Genomic DNA, 20,723 nt, shown 5'->3' on the forward strand with positions numbered 1-20,723 from the left:
AATTTATAACTTATTTTGTCAACAGAACAATTTGACATCCAGTATCCACTGGGAAAGTTTTAAACTCCGAGGTAATTACAGAGTGTTACTTATTAAAAATATCCAACAATCCAGATTTGTTTGAACTGTTTCAGAGATTTGGCAATAAACTTTACAGTTAACATTCATTGTACACTTTTTGAACTGTATTGTCAGTATGTGTAAAGCAACAAAAGAGCAAACAAACAAAAGTCAAACAGCAACACTCTATTGCCACTAAAGCAGTCCATAAAGTTCAGCACTTTACCACAGACAGCTGCCAAAAGGAATATTGGGATTCTTTAATTATCATATCTGTGTTAAGAAACATTATGAAAGAACTTCATTTTTAAAGCTATTGTTTGTTCATATTGTTTTCCAATTAAGCTAAAGCTTTTTGTCTATCTGTCTAACTCAGTTTGTTTTAATATGTAGACATCTTCCAAACTGTTTGGGACCCTACTTTCATCACATAACTTCTGGATTTTTTTTTCTTCCCTTCCCACCAACCTTTTTGTCTTCATTTATATCTAGAAGACACCTATGAGGCACCTGGAAATGCCTCAGGTATAACTGTAAGTCTTTTATAACAGCTATGATAGTTGCACTTGTTACCCAGTGCAGTACAGTAGCTGGCTTTGACTGTATAATCTGTGGACAGATGCAAGTTGTTTACATTCTTGTGGTAAGAATTTAAGAGATTTTTCTTCAGATCTTTTGCATGTGGATTCTAACTGTGCTGAGGTTGAACACCTACTTAAATGCTAATAGGATTCAACAGGCAAAAAAGCAGTTGGTGTACGTTATGGTGACGCCACTAAATTTAGCTTACTGTAGCGAAAGTTGTGCCCTTTGGTATTAAAATGAAACAGTTCAGCAAATGTGTCAAGATAAGTCTTGAGGYTACCTTCCCCCCTTCCCCTTGCAGAGAGTTCAGTTGTGTTGTGCTTCTTGGAATCAATGGAACACACTATGGACTTGATTTTCWTGGTGAAAAAATCCTGATGGGACTTTGGTATTCATTCAAAGTTAGGAATATGTATAAATCTTTTATCCAATTCCTTGCTTATGCTCATTTCCCAATCTCAGCTGCAGAGCATTTAATGATGTCAAATAACAATGCTTGAAAGTTGTTYCTGTCCTTTGTGATCCCAGAACAAACTATTTGAGATGAGGCAAAGCATCTTTTGAGATGAATTAACTGTGAAATTTCACAGCGAAATGCATGCCTACCTTGGAAAGTACAGAAGAGATCTCTTAGTCCAAACTTTCCACCATAACTAGAAAAATTTTACCATAGTTTTACCAAAGTTAAATTTTATTTCACACAGAAAGAACTTGTAATCCATGAAAAAGGCAGAGTCTTATTTACAGGAGCCCATATGTACTTCAGTGCATGGATTTGTCTTGGATGCTAGCAACTTCTGGAAAATTGAGATGTGCAGCTTAGCACAAAAACAGTAGTATTTGCTAATATCTATGGTTGCAAATTTCTGACTTCTAAACCAGAAATTCTGTGAAAAGGAAGAAACATTGAAAACATAAAACAATTAGTGAAAGCTAAAAAGAAAGGTCTATAAAACCAGATTTCAATAAGATCCTACATTTCTGGGRTTAGTAGGCACACATATATTACCAATGGAGGTTCTAAGCCTGACACACTGAAAGCAGGAGAATAGCTTTTATTTTGCTTTTCTCTCTGGCAAGAATTTAAGTGGGCTACTGGCTTTTGGAAGCAAGATGGATGAAAATAGATGAAGGTTATATTTYATCAAAAGCTTTGTGTTAGTATGCCTTCATTAATCCTTTGTCAGGAATTCACTATGTAACAACTAAATACCACTATATAATTGCATAAGTCAAGATTTATTTTTAGAAGAATGAGCTTACTTCAGATGGGTAGCTTGGCGGAAAACATATTCAGAAGTATGGTGTTGCAGAGTCTCCTATAGATTAAATCCTCTAATAATTTTTCCRTGACTAATATGGAGAAGCGTTAATGGAGAGCAACAGAAAAGCTTACCAAAGTTTGGTGATAGCTCATGACTCAAAATATTTTTTTCCATGCAAGAGGCTATTTTTTATTGAGAATTAGTAGTGATTTCAGATATGTAGTAGTAAATTAAACAAGAGTGATGTAGATTAACCTTAAACACGTGGAAAATACATTTAAAGACCTTTCTGCACTAGAGAACCTTTACAAACAAACCTTCCACTATTTTTGTTTGTTTATCTTGTATCATAGCTACCTGATGTTATAACTTAATTTGGTAAAATGCCTAACARTATCATATACACAATAAACTGTTTATAGGCAGAGGGAGAGGAAAGGAACAAAGTAGGCAGTGATTTAGAGTCATTCAGAGGTCAGTGGTTTTGTTGTCCTAATTCACCATGTTTTTCAGACCAAATTATTCAAGTAATTTAGCACAGTAATAACTAATTTATTGAATAACATGAAACTGATTATATAAGTGACAGACCACATTAAAGCAAAATGTGCTATATATCTAGAGGTTTTTTAACCARGTAATTTTATGGCATAGGCATAGAACAGTTTTTTACTCCAAGCTTTTTTTGGTTGCTTACATGGTTACAGGMATTTCTTGTAGAATTAAGCATGCTTCTTTCTCAACACTGTTTTCAATTTCAGCAACGAGATCTTCAATACATGGTTGAGAATATATGGGGTTGTCAGTCAGCTCTTAGTGCCTATGATGACCTCTATGATTTGGTTATGGTCAGATGGGATAAGCATCATGAGTGGTCTCCATGGAACACCATTCTCCTTACTAAAGATGAGGCAGATGCACATCTTAAACTATGCAACCTTCAGGAGGTAAAATTTGATGTTTTAGAAAAAAAATTTCAATATTGATATTATCTTTCCAGTGAACCCTGTGACTAATGGTATTTGACCAGATTATAGATTCCTTACACCCACCCATATTTGTTGGCCTATTTTGACCTATTGTGACCAATTGGCCTACTGTGACCATTTAAAGATTACATCTGCACAGTTGAATAAAACAGACACCAAATTCAGAGGGCAGCTGGCACAGTACAACTCATATGCGTGTTCCTAAAATCTGTCTTGTCTTGATTCTTTCCCCTCAAATGCAAAAAGCTAAGCGGCCTCACCTGTGCTGCTGCTCACTGAGGAAAGTCTCATGCCTATGCTGTTCCCTCARCTGTTCTCAGAAGTAGATGCCCTGGATGAAAAACATAGCAAGGATTAGCCATAAATTATATGGTAGCTGTATGCCTGTGATCTTACACATATTCTGTCTACATTTAGTTTACTAGTATAAATTTAACGTTAAATAACAGAGTGATTATATATAGCTCTTTGTCTAGCATTTAAGCATTTGTAATTATAAAATTTGTCTAAGTTTACTTTCTTACAGGGATGTCATTTAAAGGAAGGTTTAATCTTACAATTCGTAATTAGACAGTGAAAACAAATGCTGTTCCAAGTTGGAATGACTGAAGAATTTAATAAAGTCCTCTATCTAGACAGTAAATGCCTCACTCTAATGGATATCATATGGTAGAATATCTGGTTTTTAATGCTCAAGTGAATCCTGTGAACTGTATTTGTGCTGCAATTAATAAGAGATTGCTAAACCTTTCTCCTCTAGGTTGCTGTATCTAAGTAGTGATCTGAGGTCATTGTTGTGTAGTGTCTTTTGTTCAGGATGTTCTTAATTCAACTTTTAACAGGATATGTGTGTATTACACATGTAATTTCTGTTGTCATTAGTTGCCCATCTTTTYGGAAGTCTTGAGAGAATATATGAGAACTAAACAGACAGAAAAAATGGATTACTCTGTCAATGAAAAGTTCACTTTGAGAATAAAATAATTTAGTCAGAGAATTCTAAAAATAAATGGAATTCTGAYATCCAGGATATATTTCAGGTGTGCACCCAAATTGTATTTTCAAGCAGACACTGCATTTTTGTGAGCATTACATTTAAAAGGTAAAATTACATAAAGCTGGAAATTCCTTTAGTAATCCTCACTTTTACTCAACAAAACTCTTCAGTCAATGTGAACCTAGTAACATGTCTGTGCATGTACACATTTATGTTACTGGTATTGTGAAGGGAAGAACTTCTTTGGCAGGCAAAGGGTCTGATTAATCACTTATCTGACTTAGCTTAATAACTTTGGATGTCATAGTCAAAGAGATGCCATTAAYTTTATTAGGTTCAGAATTTACACTTGTATTTTTAATGTGAATGACAACTTCTGGTAAATTGTTTTTCAGCATTTTTACTTAACTGCAATAGAAATATTTTCTGATTAGATTTAAACTTTTTCAATCATTGGATTCTTCTCAAATAATGAAACTTAAACTACAGAAGGAAAAATGTGAATTTTTTTCAGCTCTTACATTATCGAACTACAGTGTAAAGCAAAAAGTGAACAAACTTCCTCTGAATACAAGTAAACTAAATCTTGAATTTCATCTGCTAAAATAATCCACATTTATGCTTTTTAATTAAAACACATTTAAGCTTTTTATTTAACACATTTTAAAACACATTTTTTTTATTTAAAACACATTTATACCCTCTCTATCTCATTATACACAGTCTTCAACAACAGCTTTTTATAGCAGTTTCTGTATGATCAGTGCAGAGTAGTTGAAGGTTAATAGCAAAAGATGTCTGCACGTCCTGCCTCAGTACTTTTAGCATACTTCAGTGGAGATGTAAGGCCAGAAAAGCAACAAGCTATGCAAGCCTACTTGAAAGCCCTAAGTTATTTCCGTTTACTTCTTTCTACAAAAGAATAGGCCACATATAGCAAGGAGTTATCTCCCTTCACTGGTAAYGGCCAATACTTAGTTCCAAGAAACAAATATCAAATAAGCAAAAAATGAGACAAAATGTCATGTCAATGCAATGTTGTAAGTTGGATCATTGCCTTTCATTCTTTGACTTTTTTTAAAAAATGGCCTCTGAATGGCTTTCTATAATAGAGATTCTTACTAATAATGATGACAATAGAGATAACAAAGAGTTTTTTCAACTAAATATTCTGTTTATTTATAAGGTAGTCTGAGTTACTAATGATAACTAGAAATTTAGGAAATTACATCACTGTGGAAAGCACAGACAAACTGAAATGCTGAAAAATGCTTGCTGCTGTGATAATTTGTAAATAATCACTCAATTATTATCAAGAAAATTTCCTATATTCATCACCTTACAAATACTATCATTTAAGTCTTGTCTTTTTAATTTTCAAAGGTAAGTAAAAATGATCTTATATGAAGAGATGTAAATGAGTCTTGTCTTGAACGAGTAAAAACTGCTGGATTTTTTTTATTTTTTAAAGGTGGTTAATACTTCACAAGGAGTAGTCAGTAGTGTCTAGAATTGCACCAAGGTAGCAGTATAGAACTGCTAAATATTTGATTTTCTTATGTATTTTTTATGAATAAATTACATAGCATAATTCATTAAATGGTCACTATTTATACTGTAAAATATAAWGCAGCATATAGATTGCTAGCTATTTTAATTGTATTTAATGTAATTTGTATTTTTTTTCTTTCAGGCTTATGAAGCAGMATTTATTCACAGAATAAATCATAAGCATATCCGAGCAAAAAAATACTTTGCTCAGATTCCAACGATGGCATCATTTTTGCATAAGAGTGGTGATCTGACTAATACTAATGAATTTTTAATAGCTAAGCCTACTCCTACTGGTACAAAAGCATAACTCATAAGATAGTTGACTGCATTATTGATTAGTGATTTTAAAGAAATGTTCTTTTTTGCCTGAATCATTTACATAGATAAAAATAAACTTCTGAGGATAAAATAGTTTGATCCTGACCAGTCAATATAACTGCATTTCATGTTTCATAACTTCATTATTTAAAAAGTAAAATATTGTTGATGGGCTTTTTAAATTCCAAATAATTTTTAGTGCAGTGACTATCTGCATATGCCTGTGTTGCTTGGATGATTTTGTCTGCAGTATAAATACTCCTGCTAAAGGAATGTAGCTAATTTTGTGTCAATTTTTTTCATTAGAAAATTAATACAATGTATTTTTAGTCCATTTTGCTGTTTTTAAGCCTATGAAGCCAAAAAACCCTCAAATTGCTACAGAACAGCAGAATTGATATGCCCTTCCAAATGTAGTTGCCTTACCTTACAAAAAATTGTGCAAAAGAATAAATGTACCTTTTTGGCTGATCCTGTTGGTCATAATGGAACTGCCAGCATGTAATTATTGAATCTAAGACCTTGAAATTATTGTTAATCAAGGTCATTATTGAAATACACAATACAGATTGTTTGGAACTTGTTAATTTCTTGAAGAGCTTGTGTCATTGCAGCAGAAGTCAGTTTTCTCTTTAAAAATATTTAGTTATGTTTATGTTTGGTTATAGTTACAGAGAAAAGTATTATATTATATAAAAAGTATTATACATTCAATAAACTCCTACAGAAAATTGCAGAGTTTTGTTGACTGCTTGAAACTTCGATTCTAGACACTACTTTGACCCAGGGCAAAATCTCTAGCTCCAAGAAATATAACTGTCTAGGAAAAAGCAGTGGCCTCTAAAACCAGAAAGAAACATATATTTAGCAGCAAACAGACAGGAATTGTATTGGATTCCTCARTAGTTTGTGAACCATAGTTATGGTATCGAACTATCCATGCTAATTTCAGTGGAAGACTTTTTGTTGTCTTCAATGGAATTCAGCTCCTTGATTTTAGTTCAGTACATCCAGAACTTCAAACACAAGGACAATCCAGTTGACTTTATATGTTTCCCATGATTTGAGCCTTAAGGTAAGAGTGACTGCTAAGACTGGGCTTCTACCAAAGTAATGAAAAGATTTTTAAAGAAATGTATGGATTGACTGGCAAGCAGGAAAGCAAGGATCATGTAGGTAATAGCCTACCTGTACACTTGCCTTTTTTTTTTTTTTTTTTTTGGAATTCATAGAATCAGAAGGGACTACAGGACTCCAAACACCAGCTCCAAGAATGATAAACTATGAGCTCCTTTCTTCCAATGTAGTCTGTTGTCTCTCATCCTCTTACCATGCACCACTGTAAATAGCCTGGCTGCATCTTCTCAATAATTTCCTCACAAATTTTTCTTTTTTTATGAAGAGTAATTATAAGCAGTAGATGGGAAGGGTTACAGCACACTTTATGGACAGAAGGTGCATGCAAAATCTGTCAAGAGTATTCTGGATGGTTATGTGAGAAACTAGATCTCTCATTTTCTGGAATATGACCATAGAGAAGTCAGACCGTTTCTAGAACTGATAAACARCTTTGCTTGCATTGACTAATTTATTCCAATTAATGCTCATTAGATCATTCCAGTTCTACCCTCTGTCCCTTATGCTCTAGATTGTGGTTTAATCTGTATGTTCCCTTAAACCAAAACACAGTCGCTTGAGAAAAGAGAGGTGGATGAATGTTTTTAAAACATTTCTGAGAAGAGGGAAAGTTCAATTGAAGTGTTGACTTTAGTGTTACATAGTGGTAACAGCAAGAAGAAAAGACTCATGTCGGGGGTTGACTTTATTACTTTCCTCAAATTTATTATATTTACTAGGGCTCAGAAAACTGATTTCAATCAGGAATGATGAAATAATTGTCTTATATTAGACAACAGAGGTATAACAATATACTGTGAATTAAGACAAAAGAACTTCATGAATCAAGTTACTTGTGCTCAGATTCAGAAGTGAKTATGCATCCTGTTCTTCCTTTACATATTTTCTGAGAGTGTTTATCGTGCTTCCTTATTTCCTACTTATCACAACTTGTTATAAAATAGCTATCAATTTCTTTTATGTATTGACCTTATATCTTGTTCTGATTATAAAGAAGCTTCCATGCCTGGTGACAAACATGACATAGTGTAGTCACATGCTATGGAAGCAGCTCAGAGCTTGACAGGGATAAAAACATATATACCACAGGAATTTATTTCCTGATATGAAGAAATTCTGTATGACTATTTTGATCTTGCATGAGACTCATAAAGTTCTGAAGACATGTCAGGTTCTGAAGTGATTCTAATTTGCTTACGACTTATGATATTTTTGATTTATCGATACCTCTCCATGTGAAAGATGAACAGTTCCATGTTTTGGTGAATACATTTCAAACTTACTGTTTTCTCACTCTCTTCCTTCTTGCTGGAAGCTGCAATGAATAGACTTAGCGTATATTTCAAACCCACCAAATGGGTAATATCAGCTGTCAATASATACTAAAGAGCTAAGTTGAGGAACATGATAATATATAGCAGGGGAAATTATGCAGAAAGTATTTTGTACAAATCAGAAAACTTTTCTGGAAATTCCATTGTTAAGCTGAGCAAGTCGATGGTTATCAAAGTGWTAGAAAACAGAACAGGTATTTGAACTTCACAAATATCCCATGTACTAGAATATTATTTTTTCAGAGAAGTATCTGTGCTTACACTGCAGACAGTTTTAAGGGCCACTTAAACTATGCAACTGAAAGTTATTAAAAATATTTATAGTTCTAAACTTGGAATTAAGGAATTCCATGTTTTGAAAATTCACACTGTTGTTATAGAGCAACCTCACCCAGTAGGCTGGCTGGATCCAGATCACATCAATTGAAGTGGAAAATGCAGCTTGTTTCAACATACGCTCAGACTTTTCTTTGCAGCTAGCCAGTTATGTACTAAYTTGACTGGTATCATGACACAATTCTACTCCGCTGCATTAGTCCACCTGTTGTGGCCCATGACTGTGCTATTCAAAATGACTCTGTCAGTGGAGCATGCACCTATGCTGGTTTGGTCAACTTGGAGGTAAGAAATCTGATAAAAAAATATCTCTGTATAAAACTTCTCTCTCTCTCTCTGTGTGTGTGTGTGTGTGTATACATAAAATATATTGAATATAATCAGTTGTAGTAAATAAAAAATTGATAAACTCATCTCTCATATCTGGGCAACACAACCTAACTTTGAGTTTATCTAATTTGCTTATAAATTTAGTGTTCTAATCTGAGCAGTGAGAAGTAAATAAAACCCATATTCCTCAAATCTGAAGTAGATACACTTTATTCACCCTTAGSCAACCTTGAGCTCCACCACCATTAGTAATGTCATAATTTAAATGCTATAACATAAGGTAAAAAAAAAAAAAAAGAGAGAGAGAGCTGACCAAAAACTGTGTGGGCAGCTTTAATCCTTGCATTTCCTAACTCCAAAATTTTGATTTTTTCACTTTAATGTTTGTAGGGAATGTTTTAAAGTAGGGAATGTTTTAATAGAATACATTTCTGAGTGAATAACATCAGTTGTTAGAAATGRCTGAGGGGCTGCAGAATTTTGAAGATCCAAAGAGATACCTGAAAATCAGAGTACATAGAACCAAAGYGTACTTATGAAATAGGACTTTGAACCTGTCTTGAAAGAGCAAGACTGGTTTCAGCAAACATAGACCTCTTTTTCCAGCTCAAAGTTTTATTCGGATAAAATTTAAGGATTTATTTAATTATTTGGGATTTATAGAAAGACAGCAGCTTGGACAAAGCAGAATCTCCAGATGGAATACTGGATATGTAAAAATGTAWGCAGACTATGCAATGCTTGTTCACAAGGTAATTTCTGCAGATTTTGTCTAGCAGGTTTTACTCAAGTTTTTACCATGGTAAATCTGTGTCAGAGATTTGAAAGAAAAGGCTCCTAAAAGACTTATAGGGTCACAGAAGTGATTGGAAGGGCTAAAGGCAAAATGATCCTGCTCTGGATGAGAAGGTAACAGACTTGCTGTACCTCAGGTTTGCCATGTGTCCTTTGCCTTGTGTAAATCACTCAAATCTCTCCCTTATTTTTGCCTCCACATTCTTAACCTGGTTTATCTAAATTGTCTAAAATGTAAAACCTCTAGTGGAGAGTTTATCTCATAGCTCTGGAAGTGCTTATGTATTATACTTAGTTCAACAGGTTGCCTGATCTCAACTGGCTATCTGTTAATTTCTGTAGTATAAATAGTCCTTAACATTAGCAGTATTTGGAAYTGTTATAATCCAGCCAGGTGACTTCATAAGCATAAAATGCTTTCCTGTATCATGAACAGCCTTGCAGCATAAGTCATCCCGCACTTTGGCTGTATGAATAAATAGAAGGGTGAGGATTCCTGCCGGGTCCCCTTGTTCACATGACTGGTTGGGTGATCCTGGACAGGGGCTAGTTCTGTTTCCTAACTCCTCTGGTCATCRTCAGCTCTTGTCAGGCCTGGATTCATGAGGCTTGATTCTTTTGTACTTTTATTACTTCATTAACTCCCAAAATGTTACTTATGATCTGCTCTTCTGTAAAGTAGAAAGGGAATCAAAGCAGTGGTTTCTTGGGAGACAATTGTCCTTTCAGGCAGTTGGGCTGGATTCAGTATACCTTTCTTGAGACTTTTAATCCATTCTTCAGCATGTTCAAGACATTATGGATTATCCATCTCTCATTAAGAAAAGAATTAGACTAAACTGATTTATCCTTGTATAAATGTTTAGTCTTTAAGGAAGATTATTAAGGTTGAAGTCTGAGAACTAAATCTTGATGCTTTTTGATCTTTTTAAGATCTTGTGTGAATTTGCAGTTGCTTCTTAATGCAGCAGTTTTAAGACAAGAATAGAATTATTCRGAAATGTTAGGAACATTAAGAGTTAGACTGAATAAGCTCTTCAGTAAATCCTTCTCCGAGTAAAGTGCCATCTAGAGAAATGTGGTACTTTTATGGTCTTTCATATGTCATGCTTTAWTCTTCAAGGCCATGGAGAAACTGCATTTGAAAACAAACGTGCATGATTTTAAATGTTTKTCTTTCAAATGTATTCTGGAAATTGTATTCCTTCCTTATTGGTAATTAAYACCACTTTTGACTCTTCTCATCTCATTTTGAGTCTTCTCATCTCTTAAGTATTTTCAGAAAATGAACCTCTGGTCCACGGGGAGCCACAACACATTGGAATCTGCAAGTGTACCATTTTGACAAAGTTAGATTAGCTGACTTTTTTTTTTTACTCCTGAAAGAAATAAACAAATATTTCGACACCAAGGAGTTTTTCTACATTCAGAATGCTTAATGTGTTCACTTTTAAATAACACGGAAAACTGAAARACTTCTAAACCTCTGTATTTAATAACAAGTAAATGTGGGGGAGAGTTGTTTTTTGTGATAGAAGTTACCCTATGGTAACAACAAGAAGAAAAGATCATGTTTCCTTTGTCCTAGTTSCTAGGTTATATAAATATTACACCTGTTGTTAACATAAGCAAAGCCTTATCAGTTAATCCAGGGTAGTCATAAACACAAACTTTCTGCCRGAGTGCAGTCTACAACTTGCTCTACTGCAGATTGATCAGGTTTATACAAAAGTAGAGCAAGAAAATCAGAACAGTGGACTGATAAAACCAGTTTCATGTTTGCATAACTAGAACTTTTTTCAGAAAGGAGTGTTCCTCCTACTATGACCTTTGTATTTTTTGAAAGTTACAGTTTTCTGAGGGAGAAATTACTTCTGGTGAAAACCAGTGAAGTAACTGCCAAAGAGAATTATGTTATTTAATAAAATAAAAAAACAGGAACTTCCGTTTGCATAATCCTTTACTCCATGCTTTACACTTGGTACTTTGATAATGATGCAAAGTTGTCAGTGTGTTATCTCCAGGCTTATAAAATCTGGAAATTAATATTAAGGGTTTTAGAAAGGGTAACTAAATAAGCTCAATGATTATCAACAGATGTCTATTCATTTTGTGGGAGTATGTCCACCAGTATAAAACATATGATTCATAGGTCAAAAGAAATAGAAATTCATCAATCTACTCCATCCCCGCATCCAGGTTAATTACTGGTGTATGGCATATAATAGTTGAGAGATAATAAATTGTGCCATTTTTTTAAACTAGCCAGTGTTAGTAAAGTGGTGTCTTAGAAGGGCTATATTAGAAGAATTTAACACGTTGAAATCTCTATTTTATGCATTATTGTGCTGAAACCATGTTATTTCAAGATAATGTTAGGTATCAGGTATAGAGGAAACCTGTATTTGACAGGCATGCACCGTGTGCAAAGCATAAAAGAAGTGTGATATATATCCTTACAATGATATCAATAAATGAAATACCTCTTTTCTCCAGAAATAAAAATGTAGATCTATACTTTGAGAAAAAAATAGCATTTTCCACCAAACAWCAACCTTTCTCCACTGAACTCAGGAGGAAGATGAGGTGGGAATAAGTCAATAGGCTGTAATGTCCCACTTTTCACAACGGAGCAATAGCAATTCTCCAATGTAACTTTGGAAGAGTTAGCCTTCAACTTAAATAAGCCTTAAGCTGATATCCTTTGATCTCTTTGCTCCTCTTGCACATGATTCTGAGCAGGAACTTGATTTAGCTATTTTGAATCAATATTCAGAGGAATCTCCCTTTCTTACCACAGACTAGAGAGAGGCCTCTGATTAAAATTAGCCTTTGTAATTGCCCCCTCATGTGTCTGTTTTAAGAATACTTTTTCTTAGAGTCACTAAAAATATATAACAGTACCTTCATTTATTTTCTCCTTATATTGGAAGATATTTTATGGRAAATTCAGATTATAAGTATTTTGAGTACCAATAATATGGTTGTAGTGTTTCCTAAAACTGTAAGAAGTTTTCTGAAAAATCACTAGAAAGAGATGGCATGTAGAAGTGATAGAGCGAAAGTCGAGAATTATTTTAGCTAAAACTCTGCTAAAATAAAATTCCATGGATATATGTTGTGCTGTAGTGCTTGAGTAGCTATTTAAATTTTTTGTCATATAGTCACCAGTTTTCATTCTATTGCTGCTACTCTTAATGATGACATGTGAACTTAGTGTTTAGGAGYAGTATTTAAAGGCTCCTGTTTACTTCTGCTGTGTAGGAGAAAATATTATTTGCTATAAGATATTCAGGTACTGACTGAAAGAGACAACTGAAAAAATAACTTTGGGGAGAGATTCCAGAAGCCAGCTACAAAACGATTATGTAGGATCACAAGCTGAAAGATGTAAAAGTCCTTAACTAAAAGGCTGTTTTTCCCATAGGTCTAGATACAAGAAATCTTGAAATCAAAAATAACTGTCCAAATACCCAGAACTGTCAAAATAGCTAGAAAAACCACAATTTAGAGAAGATATTTTATTATCTCAACTTTGCAATAATCCGTACGCTTAGATTTGTTATAATGCCAGAGCAGCTAGTGGGGAGAGAGAAGCAAGAGTAAGCTTAGCTGTCCTTCCTTTCTTCTTCACTGCATCATCTGGCTCCTGTAGGGAAGAGAGAGCAGTTGAGCTTTAAGCTTCTTCCTTTTTAGCTAGAAAGAAAGCATATAWGTTAGCAGAGATCCTCATCAGTATGAGCCTCCCATGGCTGATTATGACGGTTCTGCAGTGGAGAGGTTAAGTATGCTTGGCATACAGATGCACGAGGTTGTGCATCTTTGGCCATAAAATTTGTAGTAGCAATCAAAACTTGTGTTGGCTTACTGCCTRTTTCATCCTCTACCTGACACACTTCTCCTGGCCAAGGGCTTTGAAAGATCTCTGCCATCCGTAACTGATCCTTTGCTCCCTGCTCAAGGTGAAGAGTTCAAAGGATTGGACCTCTTCATTGCATTCAGTGAAGCATACCTTCAGCTTATCCACCGTGCGCTGCCTGTAGCAGTCACATATTATTGTTTTACTTTGCAGTTCACAGCAAAATACCTAGAAAAACATACAGACACTTCCCATCTGAACCATGGACAGAATTTTGTTGCATTTACTACCAACTCATTCCACATAGCGTGTTATCTTACATATTGAGACATGCAATACTCAGCAAACTAAGTAAGAGAAGCAAAATAAATGTATCCATAATATGRTAACTGTGGCTGCTATGCAAACACTACATTAAAATATTGAATAATTTTAATCTCTGAGTTCAGAGAGTTCTGCTGTCTTCTATTGGTCCTTACAGGGTTTCAATCTACAGTTATTTTGTTTTGTTTATTTAGACAGACTAAACTGCAAAATATAGGCACTCCAACAGAACATACAGACAATAAAATGAAACAGTAGGACGCATGTAGAATTATGAGCTAACTGATGTAGGTTTATTTTTCTAATGCTGATGTTATCAAAGTTAACTACTTGGAAGCTAAAAAGTTTTGCAAAGGGCACTTTGCCAGGTTAGAAAGCCAGCAAGAGCTGCTTCAAGGCACAGGCAATAACTTGGAAGCAATCATGTTTTAAAATTGGATCATTATATTTCTAAAACCTTTAAGTGTGACATTTCTGAGTTCAAGACAAAAACTTTTGACATTGTGCTGCTATAAATAACTTCGTTCTGTTTCATGTGTTATTTTTTATTTCCAGCTTTWAAAAAAAAGCTCTCAAAATCTACAGTCTTTCTCATATTTGGCATTAAATAGATTTGATTGATCAGCTGATTTGCTGATAAACATAACAAAATATTCATTATCATTTCCCTTCACACTAGCCATTCTTTAATGTCTCTTAATTTAATCTGTCTTCTTTTCCTTTAATATCATTAGCATTTTAATGTGGCCATGAAAATATAGCAAATTCATAGAGCCAGTATGAAAGYTGATTCCTGAAAAGTTTCTGAATCTTTGAGAGGCTTTTTTTTTGGTTGGTTATTTTTTTAATTCCTTATTTTTAAAGACAATACTTAAATCTTTGAGACCATAGAGTTTGCCTTTCCTCAACTTTTGAGGAAGATCTGTAGTAATTTCTAAGTTGTTGGGCTTTATAAATATTATGTTGATTTCCAAGCGCAAATGAACAAGGAAGTGAAGATGCTGACTACAATTAAGAAAATGTCAAATGCCAACTTCTGTCACAGAAGAAAAAGAACTACCTTCCTGTACAGCAGAGTTTACTTTCAAAGCTTGAAAAGGTGACAGGCTAAAGGTTACCAGAATTTAATTTTAACATTTCTGGTACCTTGTCCTGGGAGAGTCTCCCAYAAGTATTGTTTGCTCTAACCCAAAATCTACAGTGAGCCAGGGATCTAATATTGCATGATTGTACTTTTAGCTCTGCTGTAGCTGTGGTTGAAAACTTTTGGTTCACTCCACGCAATCTTCATTGGAATTACTGGGAAGTCTCAAAGTGAAATATAAGTTTTGCTTGTCTGGGAAATAATATCACTCTAACTTCCTGCCTGTTCATTACCCCTGCTGTGTCTCCATCTTAGGAGATTGCAAAGACCATTTTTATTCATAGAAGCTGCATCTGAAAAGGGCTGTTCTTGCAATTTGCTTTAGAAAATCTAATCAGCATCTCAGCTTCACCAAACTGCAGTCATATAACAGCTAGTGCTATTATTTAGTATGTTCTATTCTTTGCAATTACAACCACTTAAATAGATTAGAATACCTGATTTCTCAGGCCTTAGTGGCCAATGTGTGCTTGTGGAAAATGGACGATTAAGCTTCAAGCTCTTCAATCTACAGAATGACAATATTATCTTAGACATGCCACTTAGGACCAAAATTTTTGTAATAAATTCCATCCAAATACATCYGTGTAACATACTGTTAAAGGTGCATGATAAGTTACTCTTGCTTTTACAAAAATCTCAGTCAAGTTTTAAAAGAATAATGCCACACTTAGTTTTGCCCATAATTGTACTTTCTAGTGATAAAACTAAATAAATTGTCTACTTTTCTATCAACTCCTCTTGACAGATTGGCAAAAGAATTATAAGTTTTTCTTAGAGTCTTTTGCCATTCTGTTCAGAAGAGTTCATGCTTCTGAAAAGGTGTTTTTTTCTGTGCTACTTCTGCGGAAAAGTTGATTCAACACTAAAAACTTTAGGAGAGACCATATTTCTTTATAAAATATTTAAAAACTACTTTAACTTTAAAAAAAAGTTTATGGAAAAAAAATGTATATCATGCTAGCTTGTGGTCTCACTTGAGTTCTATTGCTCTCTGCCACCAAGATGTCTGACACCATTAGAAACTTTTTCAGGAGTTGAGATTCCAGCTGGGAATACTCTGTGAAGGTTTTCATCATATTCATTCAATTTAGTAGTTAATTTTTGAAAAGATACGGCTGTGTTATCGTACACAAACAAGAAAAGCTAATAATAGATAAATGCAGACTGGACCAATTTCATTCCTGCTGTAACACTGTTAATTTCTTGTGGACATAGACGAACAAATCCTTTCTCCTCTTGAATGAAAGTAAACTGAACTGTAAACCTGATCTTAATCTAAAGATGATATCACTATCTTCTTCTGTATAGTTGAATGAAAGAAGAGAATCATCACTGGCAACAAGTTTTACAGGAAAAATAATTTTCTTTGTAGATCACAGTGGAATCCAGATACTACTCTGCATGAAGGACACATTGTCTCAACACAGGAGCTGGCTGTACTGCTGCAACCTTTTTTTACCCAGAATTCCAAAAATTTAGTCTTGTTTATTCAAGATACGGTATGCAACATTAATTCTTTTTATCTTACCAGTGTTGAATGCAGATCTGTGTGTAAATGAGGTGACATGATTCTTTCTTACCAATCTAATCTCTTTGTTTTTCAGCTAAGCATAGATGATTTCACATACTACAGTGAACCCTATGGTAACAAGAAGCCATTTCAAAATCTTCAGGCAAGCGTTTTTCTCTTTTATTTCTTTATATGGAATATTTGAGATTAAAAATTATGTAAGATGCAAACAGACAATAATTGGGAGAATAAAAATGAATTGCAACAGTTTTCCTATTAGCTTATTTATTGAGATTATTTAAGTAGATGAATTAAAGTAAATCAATTTAGTTTGCAGAAATATCTTTTGTAGCTATTTTATTTCTGAAAATCAAGTTCTCAGAATTTATCTTGACTGACAATTTGTTTTCTAAGCTGCAATTTTATGTTGTAAAAACAATACAAACTCCCATATCAGCAACACAAAATACAGTTTTGAAGCCACAGTAAAAAAAAATAGTTATAGGAGTCAACTGTTTATTCTGTTTTTTCAAAATTGAAAACCAGTTTTATTTTCATGCAAAGTGAAGTTGTCTCAACCCATGCAACAGTTTTATATTTGAATATAGTTCACGTGTGCCTACATACTGCATTGCTTTAATCTACATGGAAAAAAAAGTTATTCTACTGCAGTAATTTAAAATGAACTACAGACACAGAAATTAAGACTGAGTCCTCCTGAGCTRCCAAACAACTTTAATTTCCGTCCTTGTCTTCCTCATTAGGGAAGTTTATAGATTTTGTGCACAGCATCTCTGCTTACACTGATGTTACAATTTACCGAACTGTTGAAAAAAAAAAAGTGTCATAAACGCAGTCCTGGATGACCAGAGCTGTTAGTAACATCACTAACACCAGAGCGCATGAGGAAGCGTAAATTTCTAAACACTGCGCAGCAAGCTGCCTGCGTAATTAAATACATAAATATCCACATATTGCCTATCTTTGCATCTGTGCTCTAAGAACCTCACATCTTCCTTGTATCACCAAGACTGGAGAACCCTTCATCTTGCTGCCATCTGAAAATGTATTGACATTGATGCTGGAACAAAAGTAACAATTCAGAGTGTGTAAATGGCTTGCTTTGAGTACTACTCATATATATCAGTGATTGCATCCACAGCCAGATATGTTGATATGTCTCTGGTATGCCCTTTCTTCTTTGGATTTAGGATCTATGCATGGTTGCATCTGGAGCAAATTTCCCTCTTGCTTCCATGACTGAAAAACTGTTTTGATTTTACAATTCAGATGCTGTGTGAAGTACATTACTGCTGCAAGCTCCTGGTGATATAGTGGTCTTATTTAAGTAGGCCCCTGTTCATGGTCTGTGTCTGGTAGAGCAAAGATTTGACTCAGGTTTTCAACAAACTGAATAAATGTCAGTAACGGGAAGTTTATTTTGCTTTCTGGTCTTGCCTCTGCTCCCATTCTGTCCTGGAACTGAAAATCTTTTTCTGATTACAAATTTTTCAAAACCAAAAAGTTTCTTTTGATAAATTGGTAACCTTAACTCTAGCACTTCCTAGTTTTTATGTATTGGACTTGGCAACGTTAATATTTTTCTAGTATAGTTTTGTGGGGGTGACATGCTGTAACATAGACGAAAGGGAATGGGATGTATAAACTAAATATTTCTTTTTCATTTAGGTGCACATATGGAGAATTTTGACAATATATGCATAGACTCATAGCTTTTAGTGCCAGAAAGCCTCCTTCTAATCATCCAGTTTCATCTTCAGTATAACAGAGGCCACAGAAATTTGCCTAGTTGCTCTCACATCAATTCCATTCCACTTCAGTCACTTTGTGAAAGAAATCTTTTCTTAATCACGGTGTGAAAGACTCTACAGAATACAGGACAGAGTGAAGGTCAGACCTGAATTTTCTCACTGGGGAAATTAAAATCTTTGATGTTGCATAATCACAAATTTTTATACCTTCACACTCTTTATTATACAAGTGATTCATTAAGCTGTAATAGATGTTCCATGTCACTCAAGTAGCCTCTTTTTGAACTTCAGCAATGCAAATTTATTCACAGACTTAAACTGAAGATCTCATTTACTATGTATATGTGCATGTAGCAGCATGTGTACTACAAGAAGAAAGTGTTATTTGCTAAAGAGTTATAGGCTTGTAAACCACAGAGACATTTGCAGATATTAGATTTGTTCAGCTACGTTAGCAACTGTTTGGAGCTTTTGGGATCAATAGTTCTGTATGTAATAAAAGAAAGAATGCTATTTCCAGTTATTACAAAAAGAGGTCTTATAGGTAGATCAGGTACCTTAAACATTCAAATAACTTTTTAATTAAATAATAAAACATGAAGATTAGCATTTGGGGATTTTTTCTGTCAAGCAGTCACGTATCCTGCAAACTACTGTTCTTTAATGTTAGCTTTCACTTTCCCAAGCTAAGAGTCATTTCCTTAAAACTGCAGTGTATGGTAAAGCACTCCTACTAGTTGCTAACTGTGAAGTTACATAATTATTACTGTAAATCAAAACTTTTTGCTAGTCCTATGTGGTATAGTTCTGCCCATCTACTATTCTAGAATTAGAGGTGCATAGATACTGTATGATAACCTGTATAATTGATTTTGCCATACCAGGACTAGACATCATTATAGTATTGATATCATCAATATTGATAACATCATATTGATAGTAAGCGATATTCTTTTCATAATCAGCTGGCTAAACAGCATCATATAATCTGCTTTTGATAAGAAATTGCTTAACAGGAATATGTTCTACTGATAAAAACATGATGATATTGCTGTTTCCACGTTAGAACTGTACATTGCTTAGGCTACTCATTTTGTCTATCCATCTGAGATAACATATTTGATAACTTAGGTAATTTTCTGTATCTGTTTTTTTTTCATTTTAATGATATCTGTAATTATAATAAAACTCAAATAGTGCAGCACTTTCCTTTGATTCTTCTTTTCTTGTTATAAAGTCAGTTAGGAAACCTAGCTATGCCTGCCCTTCAAATGGAAAACAGTTGAATACCAGTGGCTGAGACAGATGGCAGTGCAGGATTGGCTAGGAGCAAAGATTCAGATTCAAATATTACTCAGTAATGATGCATTTTATATCTTTTGCTACAATAAATGAGTAATCTGCCTAATATATATCCTTGGAAGAATTGGCTACTGCCATTTTGACTGCTGCTAGGGAGAGAGGAATTAAAATAGCTAAAACAAAACAAAATAATTGACTATTGTTCAGATTTTACCCCTGTAATCATTTATGCAAAACTAGAAGAGAATGTATCATCCTTTTCTACCAGAAGGTGCTAAAAACACTACTCAAAGGCTTATGAACCAGATCAGTATTTTCTACTCTGTTTTAATTTTTGCAATTACATTTTCTATTAGTCTGTCAATTCAGACATTAGTACATAATCCTCACTTATGAGCATCTGTAGAAATGTGAAAATAACTAGCCTTTGCCTAGAGTTCCCTCCTTTTGAAATCAACACTGAGAGAAAATATAAACCATGGGAGAACAATATGAGCAATTAGAAAGAATCAGAAAAGGTCAGAAAGTGGTAGGCAATCACAGAACATACAAAAAGGAAAAAGAGTAGGAGGAGAAGAGTGTTAGCAACACCACAACACTTGCACCAGTTGGAGAGAAAGAGTCTATCACACRTTGGATAGCTGGATGTTAGATCAAGTGACAATTTGACTGAAGTGTTGAAATGCAAAAGAGAAGTTAAGAGAGTTAAGAGAAACTGGAACTCAAAAAAATCTGCAAATGTTCACATTAGATTTTTAGCAGATTAGTTTTGATCATTCTCAAGTCTCCATCTTGCATTTTCTTTCCTTGAGTATTTCAAGTGAATTTTATCATCAAGAAAAATCCTTGGAAAGATGTTTTTCAATTATTCAGGCTTCAATTTTTACAGAATGAGAATGTTTTAAAATCCATTTCACTCGAGTATTTTCATCAGAAACTCAGATATGAGTATTAAAAATAAAGAAACAGATACTCTGATGCTTGATTATATGAACCAGTTCAGCCTGAATTTTACATTTTGTATTTTAAGTGGGAAGACAGAAAGTACATAAAATACATTAAGTTTGTGTCTGGAGGCTTTGTAGATCCTAAAACAGGTAGCATTCTTT

The 20,723-nt window shown here is 34.1% G+C and overlaps 2 protein-coding genes across 4 annotated transcripts in view; both read left to right on the forward strand.

Annotated features, from left to right (window-relative positions):
- IQUB (IQ motif and ubiquitin domain containing) overlaps positions 1-6,431 on the forward strand; it is a 28,131-nt gene extending 21,700 nt beyond the window's left edge. For 2 of the 3 annotated variants that reach the window (XM_085299709.1, XM_085299711.1), the window contains 3 exons: positions 553-585; positions 2,672-2,857; positions 5,590-6,431. In XM_085299709.1, coding sequence (XP_085155835.1) covers positions 553-585; positions 2,672-2,857; positions 5,590-5,757 — 387 coding nt within the window. In that variant the 3' untranslated portion in view covers positions 5,758-6,431. The remainder of the gene's footprint in view (positions 1-552; positions 586-2,671; positions 2,858-5,589) is intronic. The other variant, XM_085299710.1, reaches the window with a different exon arrangement.
- Positions 6,432-8,723: 2,292 nt separating this feature from the next.
- ATP6AP1 (ATPase H+ transporting accessory protein 1) overlaps positions 8,724-20,723 on the forward strand; it is a 47,960-nt gene continuing 35,960 nt past the window's right edge. Inside the window, exons 1-3 of the mRNA XM_085299701.1 lie at positions 8,724-8,860; positions 16,403-16,529; positions 16,635-16,703. Of these exons, the coding sequence (XP_085155827.1) occupies positions 8,748-8,860; positions 16,403-16,529; positions 16,635-16,703 (309 nt within the window). The 5' untranslated portion in view covers positions 8,724-8,747. The remainder of the gene's footprint in view (positions 8,861-16,402; positions 16,530-16,634; positions 16,704-20,723) is intronic.

The sequence above is a fragment of the Rhea americana genome, unplaced genomic scaffold (assembly GCF_003343005.1).
Source record: "Rhea americana isolate MKP2758 unplaced genomic scaffold, rheAme1 scaffold_152, whole genome shotgun sequence".
NCBI classification, from domain to species: Eukaryota; Metazoa; Chordata; class Aves; order Rheiformes; family Rheidae; genus Rhea; species Rhea americana.